Genomic DNA, 20284 nt, shown 5'->3' with positions numbered 1-20284 from the left:
GGCTTTTCTAGATGGATTGTTTTTGTTCGAGTACTCCTCAGCTGAGTGATGAGTAATTTTTAAACAGAAGTGATACAAGTTATTAAAATAAATTATATCCCAGGTGAAAACCAGGCCAGCATGAAGTCAAGACTCAAGCATTTTGTAGCTCATGAGCATATTCAGCCTTCAGTAGTGGCTGAAGGATAATTAAATTGAAATATACATTGAGTAGAGTTTGATTCATTAGGAAATAACATTCTGTTGTGATGAAACTTCATTATTTGAACTACACATTGTTCTTGCATGTACAACATGTTTCTTTGCACTACTAGCACATAGCTTGGGGTGAAAGGGTAGCATCTTTCTTCTTAGCTTTCCTCTCATTTTTCTGCTTCCAAATTGTGATTTTCACAGATGGCCATAGAGACCACCTGAAAGAAAACCCACCATGTGGGGATTTTCCATCCTATTCGTTCAGCTTGTCCTTATGCTAGAGGCTGCACTGTCAGGCTTGTTGCTTTGGGCTTTTTATTCCTTCATTTAAAATAGATTTAATTTGGACCGGAACTATGTGCCTTGTTCCTCACCTACAGGCAGTACAGATGCTAATCAACCTAATTATGCCTCTGAGGCAGGGAAATCTGGGCCCAGGTCCATCAGTCATAGTTAGCACAGAAATAAAGAAGCACAGCAGTGTCTGAAGGCTGCACCTCCTTACAGAGGGGCTGATAGGAAAAGTAATTTCCCAGGCTCATGGTGAGTCGGGAGAGAAACACGACAGTTTTCCTTCTAGAAAAGCCTCAAAGACAGACAGATTTGCTGGAAGAAGCTCTCTGAAAGCCTGGAAAGATCTGGAAAAAAGGAGTCTGCACTGGCCGTCACCCTGCTCTGAGGCATCGTTCTGGGGTGTCAGAGGATGCACGCATCACTGAGGTTCAGAAATCAATTCTGAGACCTATTCAAAAGCACATTGCTAGTGAAAGGGGTTAAAGTTGTTGGGGGCTTCTTCCTAGCATCATGCCTGAGCTTTAGGCACAATCTTTCTTGCAGGAAGGTCAGCTTATTCCCTGTGTTCAGCCCTGAGATGCTACAGAGCCCTGCAGAAGGGTGTTTCCTAAATATAAACAGTCTCTCCCTGGTAGGAAGAGCTCTGATAGTTGCATATGAAGGAGAAAATGACTTTGAGGTACCTTGTAAACACACCTGTTCTGCAGGTTGGAGGCAGGTTTCCTCTTTAGTTATGCTGTTTGTGAGAATTTAAATAGATACGGTGAAAAACTTGGTAAAGCAAAAAGCTATGGGGGAAACCCCTCTGAAATTAGAGCAAAATGAATGTTATGTCAGGCACCATGTGGAGTACCTGGCATGTACACTAGGGCTTACATGTGTTTTTGTGCCTCCCAGGACTACTGGCTCTCACTGCTCTACAAGAGGTTGGTGGGTACCAAGGTGCTGCAGGTTGGCCTGGCAGGAGCCAATGAGAGGAAGCTCCGTGTCTACCTCCACTGCACGAACACCCTCAAGTAAGCCTCTAGAGAGGGCCAAATACCCCAAAAACTGAGCCCGTGGCCACTCCCAGGCCAACAAACGCGATTTGGGATGGTGCAAGGTCGCACATCATTTATGTGAAACCTCTTTCTCTCCTGATCCTCACCATCATCTTCTCCTGCCTTGCAGCCCAAAGTACAGAGAAGGGGATGTGACACTGTTTGTCCTAAACCTCTACAACATCACCCAGCATTTGCAGCTACCGGATTACCTATCCAGCAAGCACGTGGATCAGTACCTCCTACTGCCTCATGGCAAAGAGAATATACTTTCCAGGTAAGTGTGCAATTCCATGTGTCCCTGTGGAAAGGGCTGTGAGTAGAGGTAGATGGTCTTTAAAACGTGCCCTTTTTCAATTTACAAGGGGGAGGAAGAGGTTACCATTCAGTCATCTGGTTTTTTTCAGTAAAATCTGACTTCTGCTTAATCAGGTCTTCTAAACTCAGTCTGCTGAAAGCATGCGAAGGTACAAGGAGACTTGATGTTACTTGGGAAGTTTTTTTCTGTCAGGCTTCAGGGCTCTGGACCAGCTGCTGAAGTCCTTTTTCTTTTGCACAAGGACAGGAATATTGCTTTCCCAAATGCTGGCTCCTGATTTACAGCAACATGTTCAGGCTTTGTATGTTGGGGATTTTTTGTTGTTTTTTTTTGTTATCGCTAAGGCTTCTGCATGGGAAGAATCTTCTCCATGGGCATAGAAGATACCTTAATAATTACAGGAGAAAAGGCAGTTAAAATCTGTATTTTTCAAAGCCTGCTTTGCTCTTACCTCATTGGAAGACTAAGAAACACGTAGTTTTCATTGTGCTTGTGCTACACTCTATGGGACTCCTCGCAGAGGGAGTGCTGCAGATGCTCTTCCCTTGAGGGAAGTTTAGTTTGGCTTTGGGCTGAGTTAATGTTTACACTCAGGTCCAGAGCTATTATATGTGCTTGATGGCAAACAGAGCACAGCTGCCCAAACAGTCTCTCTGTCCCTCTCCAGGTCTATTGAGCTGAATGGCCATGTGCTACGGATGGTGGATGACAAAACACTGCCAGAGCTCATCGAAAAGCCCCTTGGTCCCGGCAGTGTACTCGGCCTCCCAGCCTTCTCTTACGGCTTTTATGTTATCAAAAATGCCAAAGCTGTTGCTTGCATTTAAATGATTAATACCCACATGCAGGATAAATGTAAAGCACTTGGCTAGTAGGGGATTTTAATCCTAGAAATTCACGTTTCTACCATGGGACTTAATTCTGGTAAGGGATGCAAATGTGGCAGCACTGGTACGATCTGTGGGCTGGGCAAGACATGAGGGCCCACTGGGTAATTTGTACGTGAAAGATGCTTATTAAGTTCCCAGGAGAATTATCCAGGTAGAACAAGACCAGGCAGGGGCTTGGTGACCAGCCTGTGTCGCTGCACTTGAGCAGGGGGCCTTTCTCCAGGCCACGCACGGAGCCACATCAGCTTCTCACACTGTGCTTGGGGCTCTGCCAGCCTGGGAACTGCAATCTTCCCTCTCCCTCTTGTTTCTGCAAGCACAGCTCTAAAAGCAGTTTCTTCAAAAGCTTGCCTTCAGAAAGGATGAGCAGGGTTTTTATTTTAGCTGTACAGCTGTGACTCTGCCCGTACCATGTGGGGAAGCCCGAGAAGGGGTTGTAGTTGCTGAGGGCATCTTGAGGTGGAAAGTGTGGACATGGAAAGCAATCCAAGGTCAGGATGCCTGCAGGGCAATAGACCTTGCAGAGAAACCAGGTCCTCTATCAGGTTTGGGGCAGTAACACACATTTTTCCCAAGCTACTTGATTTCAGTCACAAGATGGAGCTGTGGCCATGTGCCTTCCAAAGGCAAGTTTTTGACACAGGAAATGCAGGCTGTTCCTGTGGGGTGGTCTACCTCTGCCGTAATGCGCTTCACCCCTGTGAGGAAAGGAGAGGAGCCCACCAGCCCCCTCTGTGGTCAGTGGGCTGGATGGTGAGAGTTCAGAACTCCTCAACCTTCACCACCCTGCAGGCAGTTCAGCTGGAAAGGACTTCCCTGAACCTATTTGCGGGTGAAGATCTCTCTGCTTTACACTCCCCAATTCACTAAGGTCTTCTCTTCGAGGAAATGGAATAGTAAAGAGACTGAGCAAACCACTCACCCCTCAACCATCAGAGGGATGTCAGTGGCCTTAGAGATCCTGAGGACAAAACTCCCAGCCAGGCTGACATCCTTCCCACTTTGAAAATAGCCATTTTGCCCAGAAATCTGTGTTGGTGGTGGCTTTTCTCCCCAGCTGTGCCTTCCCCATGCCCACCCTGTTGCAGTTCCATGTGCCACCAGCCACTGATCTGCAGGGTAACAAAAGGTCTCAGACAATACCTGTGGCCTCCCACACACATTTATTTGCATCTGCTTTCCTTGAAGATATGTAACCCCTTACCACTGTCAATGCCTTATGATATTGTGAGCACAGCAGGGAAAAACAACACCACACCACTGTACTTCCCTTTTTAAGCTTTAAAAAGATGCTACCAGCCACATGGGGTTTCAACTCAGGGCAGGGAACCTTTTTTAATGAGAGGACTTTAAAAACTGGTGTACTTTTGTAGCTGTGATGAAAACCTGCACAATAAAAGGGTTACATTAAAGTTTAGAGTGTCAAAGGAGTGTGTGTTTGCATCCATAGAGCAGATGCATTCTGTGAAGGGTTATGTATCGGGGATAAAACAGATCAGAAATGAGAAAGGCTGTTTGTTTACACTGTCCAGGTTCCATAAAAGAAGTGAAGAGAGTGTAAGATGGAGTGAAAAGTCTTACATAAAGTCAACATAAAGTTAATAATTTATTATTATTGTTATTATTATTATGTAATTTACAATTAAAACATAAAAGTTATTATTTGCCTGGTAGTTTCTTTTTAGAACTTCCCTAACAGTTTTGTTTATTCCAATGCTTTTGACTTTTATATTTGAAGATTTTAATTAAAGTGATTTATACCAGCTTTTGGCAACCTTTGGGGTTTTTTTAGAACTTCTTTTTGACACACTGATACCACAACACTCCCTACTTTTCTTTTGGTCATACATCACCTGTACTTTGGTTACCAACAAGAGTACCCAAGCACATGAAAATGAAAGAAATCATACCCAGTTTGGAGAGTTTCAACTGTAGTTGACCACCAGTTCACAAGTCCTCCACCCCAGGGTCTGACTTGGACTCAAAACATGTGTTGGTGGTTGGCACACAGGAACTGCTAGGAGGGGCACAGGGATGTCCGGGCATGCAAATGACAGCTGCTCCCTACCATGTCTCCTCCTCTGAGCACAGGGCATGGTTCTTCAGAGGGTGGGGTTTACAGTTCACATAAACTCCTTCAACTTAAAAAGTTCTCTTACACACACCCAGGTGACTTCTCTTTATGAAGTGTTGTATATTTAGCTGATAGCAGCCGTTAGCTCTACACAAACAAAGCAGGAGGGAGGTAAGCGAAGGAGACTGGAAAGATGCTGGATCCCAGCACACCAAGACAGGTACGGTCTGAAACAGAAGCAAACATCACCCTCACAGGGCCCATCTGCAGCAGCAATGCCTGCCCCACAGGCACCTTATCTCTGGAGCTTTTTTTCCTCTGTGAATGTTGCAAACCTTGAATGTGTGTGTGTGTGTGTGTGTGTGTGTGTGTGTACTTATCTGAGAACATGGACAATTATTATATCTCACACACATTCCAATTTACTTTTGCATTTTTGACTCTGGAGGTCGGATTACTCGCCTTGGATTTACTGTAGGTTTTACTTCCTGGAAGCTGGAGTAAGTTGCACCATAAGACTTTTGTACATTTTGTACATTTGTACTTTTGTACATTTGTACTTTTGTACATTTGTACTTTTGTATATTTGTTGTACGTGAAAATAAGGAAACTGATAATCTCCTTGGAGTCAGGAGCAATTTGACCATCAACTCAGATTTGAGCCAAACAAGACAGTGAGGTCTTAATAGCTTTTGGTGATTTTCTGAAGAATGAAATGAGCTATTCCCTAGAATATTTTTCAGTGAAGGGCCAGGCTACTTTATTATGAATTTAAATCTAGTGGCAGTAACTTAACTTTTTTGCTTTATTTTCATGAGCTCCTTAAAAGTTTTCTGTAGACAGTCTAGGGTTTGCTTGCCACATCACACACACCCAGAAAACCCCCCAGAAACAGTGTCTGTGGAGGAGCACCCACATGGTGAAAATCAGAGTATCAATGTTCCTGTGGCCAGAACAGGCAGAGAGACTGTGGACATCTGTTGCCAGGACTCAGTATTCAAACACACCTCAGGCACTTGTCTGTACCTGAATAAAGCCTGCAATTGGCCTTGTCAATGTGAAATGGAACCAAGGTCACAAAGATAGTATTAATTACACATCATCACAGTTGAGCAACTATTTCTTTTATTGTCTTGTGCAAGTCATTTTACTGTAAAGTACTGCTCACTAAAACAGTAAATGGCAAAACATGGAAGTCTCTTCTCCATCGCTTCCATTTTTCACTTCCTCCTGGCAGTCAACATCTTGGGAAATTAATGGTTTCCCTTGTTTTTTTTGTCAGTGTGTCAGTCGTTCAAGCTGAAGGAAGTGTGGAATAAAAAAGAAGTTATCCTCTACAGGGACACTGAACTCCCCAAGAAATCTTTCAGCAGCAGTTTCAGCACAGTTGAAATGAGTTGGCTCAGTTAGTTTCTTCCTCATCTTAGGATTTCTGCCAGGTGTCTCTGTGGTCTACAAAATCTGCATTCTTTGTGCCCACTATGAGTGATACATCCTTGTTCTGCAGCACCAGACCTTCAGCCTGTCCTTTGCCAAGCCAAGAACAACCTCAGCCCCTTCAGCTCCATGGGCAACCTGTGTGCTTACACAGCCTCGGCTTTCTGCCCTGGGTCTTCCTCCTAAGGAGGAAGGAGGCAGGGAACCCTCAGTCCCTCACCTTGACAGATACAATCAGCACAATTCTTTCCAGTGGACTGCCAAACCTTTAATTTATTGCCTTAGTGCACCCACTGTGCAGTGTCATTTACTGCCTTATTGCACCCCCTGTGCAGTGTCATGCACGCGGAAGTAGGGGGGAAAAAGGATCTTGTCATCTCTAAGCAAATAAATTCAAGGTCCCTTAAGTAAAGCACAACTGTAATGCACTTAAAATCTGTGCTTTCCTCTATTTTCTCTCAAGTACTTTTATTGCCATTTATATATATCCCCTGAAAAAGTGGTTAATAACTGACAGCTTTTGGGGGGGAAATAAGCTCTGATGAAGCTGGAAAATCTGTTTGATAAATATTTGGCCATGCTGCTGCATGAGAGGCAACACAAAATGCACACAGGTTTTTCTATTAAGCAGCCACCTAATGCTGTTGAAGCTTCTCCTCAAAACACTTCCCTGATGCTGCTGCTTGCAAAGTTAAGCTGGAGGTAAAATTATTTCCCTTCTATATAGAATCATAGAATCATTAAGGTTGGAAAAGATCCCTAAGATTACAGAATCCAACCCCTAACCCAGCATGGCCATGTTCACCACTAAACCACGTCCTCAAGCGCCACATCCTCACACCTTTTGAACACTTCCAGGGGTGGTGATTCCACCACTTCCTTGAACAGCCCGTTTCAATGCCTAACCACCATTTCAGTGAAGGAGTTTCTCCTAATATCAAGTCTAAATTTCACCTAGTACAACTTGAGACCGTTTTCTCTCCTGTCACTTGTTACCCGGGAGATGAGACCAACTCCCACCTGCCTACAACCTCCTTTCAGGGACTTTCTGAGAGTGAGATACTTTTCATTCAGAGCTGAACGTTCCAAATGCTTTGATGTCAGCCTAGGAAAAAAAACTCAAGGTCCTGCAGAATGGGCATTGCTTTCCCCTCTGCCCTCACAGCTTGTTACAGGCTTGGTTCTGTTCTTTATGCAGGTGAAGCAACTTCTTTATATTAGGTGTATTTCCTTATTACTCTACCTGCCATAGCCAAGCTCTGCAATTTAGAGGAACTGTGTTCTGCTGATGTAAGCATTCGGGAATGGGTTTCGTTTGTTTTTCATTAGGATGTGGATTTACACTCCCTCTTCCAGAAATTAAAGCTGTATTTTTAGAAGTTTTGAACTTGGCATTGAATACTGTTTTTGTTGTTGGTTTCGTTTTGGTTTAATTGTACTAGACCTTTCTGCTCTGTTCAGACAAAATCACATATGTACAGCTGCCTGGAAGTGGCAGGAAAAGAGAAGTACTGTAAAACAAATTGTCTCTTTTGTGATTTTCTTTGTAATTCTGGTACTGCATGTAGCACACTCCGTTAAAATTTGCTCTGGCCTTTTGCCTCTGCCACAAACCACAGGGAGGCACTGCAGGAAATTCACCTCTCCAGTACACCAGGAGCCTTCAGCTACTACCCGAACTTCACATTATCCATTAATGTCCCCATTTTCTCTTGTCTGCTTTGTTTTGAAGCTTAAACAGAGCTTGTCTTCACGGTATTTGTACTGTGAAGTGTTTCAAAATAAACTAATGGTCCTCTCCCAGCTTTTGCCAAAAGGAAATAACAAAGTGCCCACAAAATACATTCTCTACATTTTGCTTACCACACCAGTCCCTCATCATAACAGTTGTGCTTTCAGTGTCTCCCTTAAATACTGGCTAATCACAGTGCCGTGCTGGTGCAGGTGATGTGGTACCTTAATTTTCAGCTGGCTTTTTAGTGACCCAGAGGATGCTCTGATCTTTCCACACAGACACACCTTTCTGACCTAGTCAAGCCCCTTTTTTATTAAAAATGAAAAATAGTAAGTTTCTGAACAATTATGTGATATGACTTTAAGTAGCTCAGATTTGGGAAGAGCTCACATTTTGTAGTGCTTTTGAACCAACTTGTCCTTTGTTCAATGCCAAGCCATGTTACCAGTGGCTGGCAACATGCCTGACCTGCTGCCCTGGTGGCCCCTAGGGCTGAGCTCCTGCCAGCCAGACTGGCTGGCCTGTGTGCTTTGGCTGAAGCTGTTTGCTCCCCGCAGCTCCAGAGCCAAGTATCTGCAGCAAATACTTTCAAACAGAGGGAAAAATCTGGCCCCCTTGCATCACCACCTCCATATTTACCAAGAACACACAAATAGCAAAATCCAGGCAGTTTGCCTTGGCTGACCCTATGGAGAGTCCCTCCCTCGTCAAAGGTGAGCGTGAAACCTCTCATGTGCCACTGTGTTAAGTGGGCTCCTAAGGAAAAGATCCAGCCCCACCATGAAGGGCTACTGATGCCTTGGCAACCTCTCCCTGCATCCCTGCAGGAACTAGCACCCTACTTCTGTAGGGCTAATCCTGGACAAAGAGCTGTTCTTGCTTTGATACGAAGTACAATGGGAGCACGCGCAGGCAAGGGTTGGTGTTGGTTACCCAGTTTTCTGGTCCACAGAAGAATTGGAAGTGTTTCAGTAGGCCCTTGCCAGGCATATCTGACATTCCTGCTGCCTGCAAAAGCATTTATCATCTCAATATCCTGTGGAGGAACCTTTGGAAAAGGAAGATAACAAGAAAGGCAAGGTTTGACAGTGGAGGAGAAACTTCCAGAGGACACTGTTTATTTATGCAAAAGCACACTACCTAATAATAAGGCTGATGCTTAGAGACAGGTCTATTTGAGAACTTTTTAGTAGACTGTATCTAAATACAGCAGAGAGTGTCCTTGTAAAGATCAGAATTAGAATAGCTTGGGAATGAAAGGAGAAGATGCACCTACACCTGCCAAACAGGGTTTTACTCAGGAAGCAGCTCAGCTTTTTTTGTTTTGCACTTGAAAAATTACTTCTTATTTCCGTGTATTAATCATAAAATGCTCACACAAATAACATCCTCAGTACTATACAGCCTAGAACCTCAACCTTCCTTAGTTCTTCAGGCAATTAACCTACAACACAGCTATGGCTTATCTTTGTAAAATGCATTTTGAGATGAACTTGGAAAACTCCCACAGAAAACATGAAATGATTTTCAAGTTTAGGACATGAGGACTGTTTTGGAACTTCGATTTTTACTCTATTTAGCTACACCTTCTTCTTCCTCTCATTACAAGACAAATGCTTGTGATAAGCCATCATCGGACAAAGGACACCAGTAGGTTCAAAGGCACTACAAAATGGGAGCTCTTCCCAAATCTGAGCTACTCAAAGACACTGCAATGTATTAAAAATGGATGAATAACTTTTGCCACCTCTTTGATGATACTAAGTAGTATTAAGAAAATGATCCATCCTAACTACATCACAAGACTTTTTAATTACTAGTAAATGGTTTATAAACAAAGTTCAACATGGAGTTGGATGCATCCAATTCTCCCTCTACAAAATGCAACTTCGTCACATAATTGTTTAGAAACACAGTATTTTTAAACTGCCTTTTTTTTTTAACTTAATGCTTCCTCCACCCCAAATTTATAAAACTTATTTAAGAACAATTTCTGTGTAAGGATTGAGGATGACTTAAAAGAAGTCACACTTCCTAATATTTTCATGTATTTCTATCTTACACGCAGTCAGGCTGAAAAATCTACTATTTCTGATTTGCTTAAAATGTATTTGACATCACTGATGCAAATAGTAAAAGAAAAAGCAACTTGACAGGATGTAAATTAAAATGAAGTGTTCAGAACTGGCAGTTCCAGCCCCAAAAAGGAACCTCTGTGACCAAAGCCACTGACTCGTTAGATGCTTTCTTTTTCCTGCACCAAGAACTGCTTCGCCTGTTCACCATCACTGGCAGTGCAAAATTACCCTTAGCAAACCCCGGACACATGGCTCTGGACTGCAAGGTCTCTCAGAAATACTGGTTTAAATAACCTTAAAAATATCATTCCCATCTTTGGAGCCAGAGCAGTACTGAGCCTTGTTATTGCTGTGACTGCACACACAAGTTGTGCCCTGCCACTCAAGGAGGAGAGCAGACATCAGAAAAGGTGGTTGGGATACCATAATGAGCTTGGCAACCAAATTCTGTATCACCAAACCACAGCCCCACATGCAGGCATACACAGTCACCCATGGAGAAAAGCGTGCTTGCGTTGCCAACCAGTATGGAAACTCGGGTAAGCTCCACTGTATCCTTATCCCAGAACAGCTGTGCCTGCTCCTCCTTCCACAGAAATCGACTTCACAACATGCCATACAAGCTCTTCAACACCAGGAGTCAAAGAAAAGGCTAAACACCGTGCACATCGTGGAACTGGGAGAGCATAAGCCAATTGAAAACGTGAACGGTTTTAAGCAACTTAACTGTTAGCCTGCACTTGCTATTTTTATTGTTTCTAGGCATCCTCCTAGAAACAAGTTCTTCCTGTAAGACTACAAATAAACCCAGTAGGCATAAGTCAAAACAAACAGAATTAAAAAATAGAAGTATGACAACACGTAGCATGACAAATTTGTAGCTCAGGGTCAGCCAGCAGTCATGGACACTTGGCAATAGTTCTGGGCTACTCCGTTTTTGTTTGAAGTCAGTAGTCTGTGTTCAAGTCACTCTTGACAAACAAGCTCAGCCCACTCTGTGCAGGCAACTTCGCAGAAACCTGTTCTTTTCACGTGAGAAGCACCCGCTGTCAGCAATCACAGCAAGAGCAAAAGGTAATCCTAAATACTTCTCTATTGACTTATTATGAACCTCACACACTCAAAAGTCCTGACTGCTTTCAGACATCTCAGGATGAAAACAGTTATTGCAATTCTTTCATGCAGCAAGCTCCAACTCAAACTGAGAATTATTCTTGTAATAAACCAGACCATCAAACATGTACAGGCAGATTTTATTTACATCCTGAAACAATTTTGCATTTTTGTACGTGCCATCACTAAGAGATATACGTTTTGTATAAAATCTTGCATTCGGTCTTCAGAGCTTGACACAAGCTTGACACTACACAGGACCAGCAGAGCAGCTTCACCTACTGAAGCTTCTACAGAGACTGAAGTTATTTACAGATAATCAAAACTTGCATTGCAGGATCATCTCAACTGCATGATTTTAGAAACAAGAATGTTTTCACCAGCTTTTATAAATAAACAGTATAAAGCAGCTATATTTATATTAAAAGTTTTTTCCTTCTTACAGTACTTACATTTTAGCAGGACTAAAATATCAGTATTTATAATAATTTCAACTATCTGTTTTCTAAAGTCTCTTTTACATTTTTTAAGTCCTTTTGTTTCCACAGATTTCCAAGCACAATCCCTGTAAAGAGCAGAATTCCTACAGTACGATTTGAAGCAAATTTCTTCCAACAGTCTTCAGGCTTCTCTATGTCCAAAGTGTAAATCTGCAAAAGCACAGTAAAACATTACAGGATTATTATTCTACAGACTCGTAAATATTTGATACATCACAAAATGACACAAAAAGGTATTTAACTTCAAAAAATTATTCTTAAATTCTAAAGTCTACCCTTACCTCCACAAGAAACAGATATACTCTGTGCTTAAAAAAGAGTTTTTGCATAACTGGCATCTATGTTTGACAGATTTATTCAACATACGACAAAAAAGTCAAGGATCACATATGAACATGATTCCCAGACCATTTCAATGAAAGAATATATAAACAGCCTGGTTACTGGTGTGTCCAGTTTGATATTTAAAAGTGTGAAAATATCTGGGCATGTCACTAAGTCTTTTTGAGATCTTCTTTTGTAGGTAGCCACCTAATCCTTCAGTGGGAACTTTAATTAAAGATAAACCCCCCAGAACATCCTGATATCTTTCAATCCCTGCTGCAAGGTGTTGTCCCATGTTTCAGTAGAGGCAAGGCACTGGAGAGTCAGAAGTTAACCAGGCTAGATGGAAAGCACAGGAAAATGCCAGGCCCTGCCTTGTCACACACAGCTGGTTCAGTCCAGTTGCTCTTAGTCATGTCCATTCAATTCCTTTGCAAACAAGAACCAGGACACCTGAAACAGCAGCTAGAACCAAGGCTTGGCTTACCCAAAAGAGCAGCTGTTTGCTGTGAGTCACAGCTAAAAGTAAAAAAAAACCCACAAGGTATAGCAAGAGTAAAGTTACTGAAAAATATTCCCCAAACCAAAATTTGGTGCAAATGTCTTGAGAATGATGACAAGAGGAAATGTTAAGCAAAACGAGTGAAAGGATTAATGGAAAAGTACCCCCTAAAACCTCACACCTTGCAATTCAGCCTTTGAAAAAGTTAGAACATATTCAAGTAAAAGAAGTGAAACCTTCTCCAGGAAATGAGTTTCTCTGCCATTTGTGGGTGCACAGAGAAAACAGGGCTGGGTCCTGATCAAACAAACAGAAACATTGTTCACAAGCTTCAAAGTCATGTTATCCACACCCTTAAAAACCTGTTAGCCCCTCAAACACTGTGAACTTGAAACACTGAAGTGACAAATAAAACTCAAAGGCAGCCAAGCCATGAGAAATACTTTCAGAAACACAAAGAAAGTAAAAGACGTCATGTTTCTATCAGGGAACATCTTGAGAGGGATATAATTTGTCATCATCATGACCCAAATCCCTCTGTCTCATGCAAAAATTCAGTGAATTAAGGAAAACCTAGCCCTCAAGCAGCTCACTCAGCTTTCTAAACTCCATTAAGCACACGATCAGAAGCCCTGAACAAGAAGATAAGCATGAGAATGTTTAAGCAGGATTAATACTAAAATAATCCCTCAAAAAGAAGCTACTCTGTGGTAGACAGAACAGTGCTGCTCTTGTGACTTTGGCAGTCCACAGAGTCATGCATTCTCCATCAGTTACATTCAATAGGTCTGCATCCTCACTTAAAAAAATCCTCCCTGCAGCAAAATGATTTTCATTTCAGCCAAAACTACAGTGTGAAGCGTCTCTGACAATTCAAACTGTAAATGGTCATGCAGTTGACACAGTATTCTTTCCCTCACAGATTTCCAAGCACAACCACTGTGAAAGCAGCGGCTGAGTGCCAGACTACATCACCACAGGAATTCTCTTACTCAGAGGTGTGTTTAATATCCATTACCTGCATGAGCTCCACCCATAAAAATGTAACATAAGACTAATGTGCTTTACAAAGTCCACATAACCACAGACTTCTCAAACGGCCAATGCTTTCAATAGTTGCAATACACAAACCTCTGCCATCACTCACTGCCATCAAGACCAACAATTGATTTTTGCATAGGCTGATTTGTCACTACAAAACTGTGCAACACAGTTGCTAGGATTCAGAAAGAACATGGTATCAAGATCCTATCTACTTCCTTTACTGACAAAGCCAATTTCTTTCTTTCTGTTATTCACTAAAATTTCTGAACTAATGTAACTGCAAGACTGAACCAGATTGTTCTCTGCTAGAAGAACTGTGAATTAGAACTGTCAATTACCACAAAATTATGATACTAACATCTGCTATCATAACAGCTGTATCAGAAGAATAAAATTTTTTATCTTGCAGGATATTGAGGTGGATTCTAGCAGCAGCTGCTACCGGGAGTGAGACAAAAACCATCTCCTTGAGATCACAACTTAATGTGAGGCACTTCTTTTGGTTAGGAACAGACTGAAACACAGTGCTCCACAATCTGTGGACTGAAGGTCTCTTGAAACAAAAGGTCTGCAAAAGGTACTTAAGAGAAGCAAGCTTATGGTCAGAAGATTTCAGTCCTCTTTATAGGAACTGTTTTTTCTCAAGTAAGTGGTGAACAGATGTGGGTTGAAAAGTGCTCTGATTTCTTATTAAGAACTTCCCCATGGAAAAAGTATGAATAAATCCATCAAACCTGGTGTGCTAGGTGAGCCCCTACAGCAGCCACAGCTGAGTAATATGGGAACGTCTGGTTACAGTTCATCCCTGCCATGCACAGACTCAGGAGCATGGCAAGGCTGAAGCCACTGAGCCACTGTTTTGTATCCTCCTTGAACTGTAATGCAGTTGATTTCACACCGATCACGATGTCATCCTTCTTATCCTAGAATGAAAGGATGGTTTAGCAAAAAAAATCCACAATTCAATGTCACTTCATAAGGAAAATAAAAAGGGAGGCTTTGCTTAAATTCCCAATGCTTCCTATTAGGAACCCAATTTAAGTACATTTCTAGGCCTCTACATTAAAATTTAAATTAGAAGGCTGGTCTTAAAGCTGCTTTAGCAGCCAAGAGCTAATACCAACATCAAATTTGTTTACACAATGCAAATGCATAAGAGTGCAAAGGACATTTTACTTCCATCTTTCTATCTCTGATATATAAAACATTTGCAAACAACAATGAAACACCAAAGAGCTGGGACTTCTTTGGCGCTGTTTTAGCTCAGCTGAGGCTGAAGAACTGCCACACGTTAGTTCTGCTCTTTGACAACAGTGTTGTAATTAAACACACAGACTTGTGTATTTGAACAGAGAGATGTGAAATTTCTCAGTGTTACTCTACCTGGTGTGCATAAATGGTATCATATACCAGTGTCCACAGGACTCCAGACAAGTACAAGGGCAAACACACGGACCACTCACACGACCCTTTGATGGCAGACCAGCCAAGAAGGGCTCCCCAGTTAAATGTAAGTCCTAAAAACACAAAAAGTTAAAAGAGGAAAAAGTTACAAGAATGCACATAATTAAATATTATTTGTTCAAGCACCTTTTTGTACAATACCAGGATCTCTATTTTTCTATCATTTACTTTCAGGCAAGTAATAAATATAATTAGTTTGGCATTAAATACTCTGGACATACAAGGAAAAATACACATGCCACACATTTTTCCCTAATTTAAATTTGACTTCATTAGTGTAGGGAAACATTTGCACAGAAGTATTCCAGTCTACTCAAACAACAGGACTAAAGTTAAAATGCCTAAATGTCAGTATAACAAAAGATAGCAGCATAACTGACTGCAAAACACTACGCGGTAGCCAACTGTGGTCCTTCAAGGTTAAAAATGACAATTTTGGTAAAGACACCCTCTGAAGACAGCTAGAATGTGAAAGACAGTATACATAGATATGTTTCAGTAGCTCAGCCTGATATACAAGCATCATCAGAATCTGTACTGGAGTTATTTTAGAGGATGAAGATTGAAATGCAGGACAAAGTTCTATTTAAGAAAAGTTTTGAGATAACCCCAAAACTAAATCTCATTCTCAAATGACAAATATTTATTTTCTCGCTCCCTTTCTTCCTCCTATCACTCCATCAAAACAAAGAATTGATTTCTAACCAAAAAAACCCCAAACTCACACATCAACTCATGCATGTTATAAATTAAGCTTCTCATACAACGGAGCTTTGTCTATAAGGTATTTCTATTTTGATATAGAGTTATAAAAAATCAGATTGCAAAAGTATGAATACTAATTTGTAAAACACCCCAAAAACTACATCTGAAGAAAAAATAGTAAAAATATTTCCAGCTCACCCAAAACCAGCTGTGGCCAATATGTTATTCTCTTCATCAGAGGGTAGGTGACCACAAGAGACAAAGAGGCTGCTCCCAGAACAATACTGTAAAAAATACCAAGAGGATTATTGTTTGCCAGGCTGAAGATCATTAGATGTAGTGCAGCATTATGGGAGCTGTACATAGTACCGAACTAATTAGTTTACTTTAAAATACAATCCATTACTGATAACCCCCTCCCTCCGCCCCCAACACTTTTTCTGCTGAAAATCTCTGTGCTTAACTCTGGACCCAGATTCAAATTTTAAAACCCAAAAGATCACTCATACGTCACCTGTAGTAATTCAGACACAGAAGCACACAGAGTGCCAAGCTAAGCTGTCCCCCGAGAAAAACAAAGGACTGAAAAGTGGAGATATCTCCAGCTGCCAGGGGTCTACTTGCTGTCCTTGCAACCTGAAAAATGGAAATTATGTTAACACCAAATCCAACACAGAATCACAGAATGGTTTGGATTGGAAGGGGCCTAAAATATCATCTAGTTCCAAGCAGAGAACTTTCCACTAGACCAGGTTGCTCAGAGCCCCATCCAACATAACACATTCCAAAGTATCTTTTGTAACTAAAAGTCACACTACTGGCATGTAAGTGGGAAAATAAACAAAAACAGGTCACAGAATGCATGAGATGGGGTTCCTTCAATGATAAAACACAGAAATACATCAAGCATTTCTAAGCAGCAGTGCCTATAACCGAAGCATGAAGGCTTTAAAAACTAGTGCAGAATTAAGGTGCCACTTGTATGGAGTGAGGCTGATTAGAAACACTGCAGACATCTTGCATATGAATTTTATCACCTTAGGGAAAAAAAAAAAAATCAGACTTAAAAAGTTGTGAGCTAACTATCCTGATTTCAAACTGCACTTCTGTGCTTAAATGCTCTAACATGATTACCATGTAAAATCTCATGAAGATGCAGAGCTCCTGAAGCACACACAGCCATTGCTAATGGTTATGTACCCCCAAGCACTTCTGTGCAGGCAGAACTGAGGTCAAGCTTTGCCTAATGATCTCAGAAGGCTGTCTTGTAATGGCCTGACAGCGTTGATTTTGCTCTGAGGCCATTGAGATGTCATACTGGTCAGTAAGCAGATTCCAGGAAGGCAACTCCTCCTCCCTACCACCACAGTAGCATTTGGAGAGTTTTTCAACCAAGAATGGGAAAAACACACTGAGAGCATTGCTAGAAGAAGGGTGAATGGTCTAGTTGAGAGAGAAAGAGTGAGCAGTAAAGCTGATATAACAGAAATGATGGGAAAAGACATGTCTGAAAATACTGGAAATTGATGACATTATCACATTTATTTTTTTTTATACTCTAAAACACTGCAATTTACATCCAAACAGCCTGGGAGGTTTAAATTTTAAATTAAGTTGGCTTGGAATTATGAATAAAGCCATTAAGTATGGCCTTAATAATCTTTTATTGCATGGATTCTGTAAATGCAGCAGGGAAAAGAACATCAAACATTTGCATTTGAGTAACTGATGGGCAATTTAAGACATTTGTTTTCTATTTTCTGGGGAGGGCCCTAGTTCTGTTCTTTACATTTGTTTCTCTCTAATGGGATTTTCAGAATCCACTCCCATCAATCTAGGGTTAATAACAATGAGAAGACAAATAATTTAATCCTAGTTGGGATACAAAGGAGTTCCGAAACTCTGTCTGGAATAATAAATCATACAAGGCAAACTGAAGAAAGAAACAAATATCAGAAAAAAGTTAAAACTATATGAATGGTGAGTTACTTGCCAAAGGCAACCAATGCCAAAAAAACCCCAAATGACTGAAATTCACCTCAACGTGAGGAAGAACTTTTTTACACTGAGGGTGGCAGAGCCCTGTAACAGGTTGCCCAGGGAGGCTGTGGAGTTTCCCTCTCTGGAGACATTCCAAACTCACCTGGATGTGTTCCTATGTAACCTGCTCCAGGTGAGCCTGCCTTGGCAGGAGAGTTGCACTGGATGATCTCCAGAGGTCCCTTCCAACCCTAACGCTTCTGTGATTCTGTGAAATTGTGTATGTTGATGAAAATACTATAAAATGTCTATTTAAAGAGGTTCAAAAGCCAACTTGTTACAGAATATCATGTATGTATGAAGTGTCTTGCATATGCTTTTGCAGATTAAACATTCACTTAACTATCTGTGACCAATTCCACTGCACATTGCAACCAGAGATGGGATATTTCACTTAAAAAAAACATTTACCAAATAATAAATAACACAAAATTTAACCTCCAAACCACTATCACCAACACCAGCCAACATCCTGCTGTTGACTCAGCTTCTCGCACTTGTGTTGAAGGCAGCCTTTTAAGGTACATCAGAAAAAGCCAAGGAGGCAATTTTTAAAACTTTACATCTCACCACACCACATAATGGAGAAATTAAATCACTATACTGAAAATTCCCTCATACTAATCACATCCCCACCATCAAATATGTTTAGCACATGCAGTTGTTAGTATCTTCCAAGGCCTAAACCATCCAAAGCTGCCACAAAGCCTGTACTGACTCATTGCCTTCCCAACAATACAACAGTGCTGTAGTAAGAACTCCACATGCTGGATTGGCTCATTATTCTGTCTCTTGCCAGCACCAAAACCCAAAACCAGAGAAACAATATAGGAACAGAAAATAGGACCAGCAAACAGTGACACATCACCAAGATACTTTTCAACACCTGACACTGGGCACTGCCTTTTGCTTATTTCCTTCTTCTGAATAAAAAGGAGATGATAAAAGAAAAATACAACACAATAGAAGGGGATTAGCTCCGGGTTGGGCATGATACTCTAAACAGTCATTCTCATGAAAAAATTAACAATACAAGGAAACACTGCTCCTGAAATTAAGGGGGGAAAAAAAGTGATTCTTAGTGCAGCAAAAAGGTGTTACTTGTTTTGTTCTGTCATGCAAAACAATGTTGAGAAACAAACTTAAGTACTACCTACAGCTGACAATTGCATGTGTTTTATCCTATATGGAGGTAAGTACTCCAGATGACTTATTACAGTCCTAGAGAGAAATCTTATACAAAATAATTTCTACTATTTTAGGAGGAAATGCAGACAAAGTAATTGCATGCATCTCAGAGAGAAACATGGAGGAGATTCTGAACCTGGAGCCCTATGATTGTACTCAGCAAGGCAGCACTGGTGATGTTCACGTACTTCGGTGCCTTCAAGATCCCTGGTGCCTGGCTAAAAAAGCCCCACCTGCTAAAATAGCATCTGTTCAAGTGGAGTCTTCCTCTGTGGAGACATTCCAAACCCACTTGGACGAGTTCCTGTGTAATCTGCTCCATGTGACCCTGCCCTGGCAGGGGTGTTGGACTTGATGATCTCTGAGGGCCCTTCCAACTCTAATGGTTCTGTGATTCTGTGATGCTGGAGATGAGTGGACATGTGCTTGGTTCACTGAATCACAGAATGGTTTGGGTTGGAAGGAGACCAACACCCCTGCCATGGGCAGGGACACCTTCCACCAGGCCAGGTGGCTCAAAGCCCCATCCAGCCTGGCCTTGAACACCTCCAGGGATGGGGTGTCCACAACTTCTCTGGGCAACCTGTTCCGGTGCCTCATCACCCTCACAGTAAAGAATTTCTTCCCTATATCTAAGCTAAACCTACTGTCTTTCAACTTGAACCCATTTCCGCTTGTCCTGGCGCTACACACTCTTGTAAATAATCTTGCCCCATCTTTCCTGTAAGTTCCCTTCGGGTACTGAGAGGCAGCATCGACCAGCATTGCCCACGTCTCTGCAAGCCCTCGGGGGCTCCTCTACCTTTCTGTCAAAGTCGCGATCCCACATGTCATTGATGGTGCAGCCGGCGCCCCGCATGAGCACGGCCCCCACGCCGAACAGGGACAGCATGTGCCAGTCCGGGAGGCAGCCGGGATCGGCCGCCAGCCCGATGCTCCAGGTGCATGGCAGGTACAGCAGCCACGTCCCTGCGGGGAGACAAAACCCGCGGGTGGCGTGAGCGGGGGGTGAACGGGAGGCCAGCGGGGGGTGAACGGGAGGCCAGCGGGGGGTGAACGGGAGGCCAGCGGGGGGTGAACGGGGGCCCCGGCCCTCCCCGCGCTCACCGGCGGGCTGGTGCAGCCGCATGAGCCGCAGGTAGGGCTGCAGCGGGCCCGGCGCGGCGCGCACCAGCTCGGCCGCCGAGAAGCTGCGCGGCCGCGGGTGCTCGCAGGGGCGGCGGCGAGATAGCAACAGCGGCGGCGGGGCTGCGGCGAGGGGCGGGCGGGCAGCGCAGAGCCTGGCGGGGACCCGGAACCCGACGGGACCCCGGCACAGCCGGGACAGCAGCGCTGCCGCCAT

At 42.6% G+C, this 20284-nt stretch overlaps 2 protein-coding genes across 4 annotated transcripts in view; one reads left to right on the top strand and one right to left on the bottom strand.

The window, feature by feature from the left end:
• Window positions 1-12413, top strand: part of HPSE (heparanase) — a 22866-nt gene extending 10453 nt beyond the window's left edge. The window contains exons 10-13 of one of the 2 annotated variants that reach the window (XR_004356761.1): window positions 1387-1505; window positions 1660-1806; window positions 2516-2926; window positions 12402-12413. Coding sequence is in view for 1 of the 2 variants with exons in the window: in XM_032686047.1 (XP_032541938.1) it covers window positions 1387-1505; window positions 1660-1806; window positions 2516-2675 (426 nt within the window). In the remaining variant the exon portion in view is untranslated. Of the gene's footprint in view, window positions 1-1386; window positions 1506-1659; window positions 1807-2515; window positions 4504-12401 lie in introns of those variants that run through there. The other variant, XM_032686047.1, reaches the window with a different exon arrangement.
• On the bottom strand, window positions 5915-20284 carry COQ2 (coenzyme Q2, polyprenyltransferase). 2 transcript variants are annotated; one of them, XM_032686049.1, is made up of 8 exons: window positions 20050-20284; window positions 19745-19911; window positions 16229-16350; window positions 15913-15998; window positions 14929-15062; window positions 14280-14468; window positions 11628-11825; window positions 6090-6111 (listed from the first exon to the last, which is right to left on the bottom strand). In XM_032686049.1, exons 1-7 carry the CDS (start codon window positions 20282-20284, stop codon window positions 11670-11672), a joined length of 1089 nt encoding a protein of 362 aa, XP_032541940.1. In that variant the 3' UTR covers window positions 6090-6111; window positions 11628-11669. The 2 variants fall into 2 exon arrangements, with proteins under 2 accessions (XP_032541939.1, XP_032541940.1); XM_032686048.1 differs by having other exon boundaries at window positions 5915-11825.

The sequence above is a fragment of the Chiroxiphia lanceolata genome, chromosome 4, assembly GCF_009829145.1.
Source record: "Chiroxiphia lanceolata isolate bChiLan1 chromosome 4, bChiLan1.pri, whole genome shotgun sequence".
Lineage (NCBI taxonomy): Eukaryota > Metazoa > Chordata > Aves > Passeriformes > Pipridae > Chiroxiphia > Chiroxiphia lanceolata.
The sequence above is the reverse complement of the archived record's forward strand: the minus strand, read 5'-3'. Positions and strand labels throughout refer to the sequence as shown.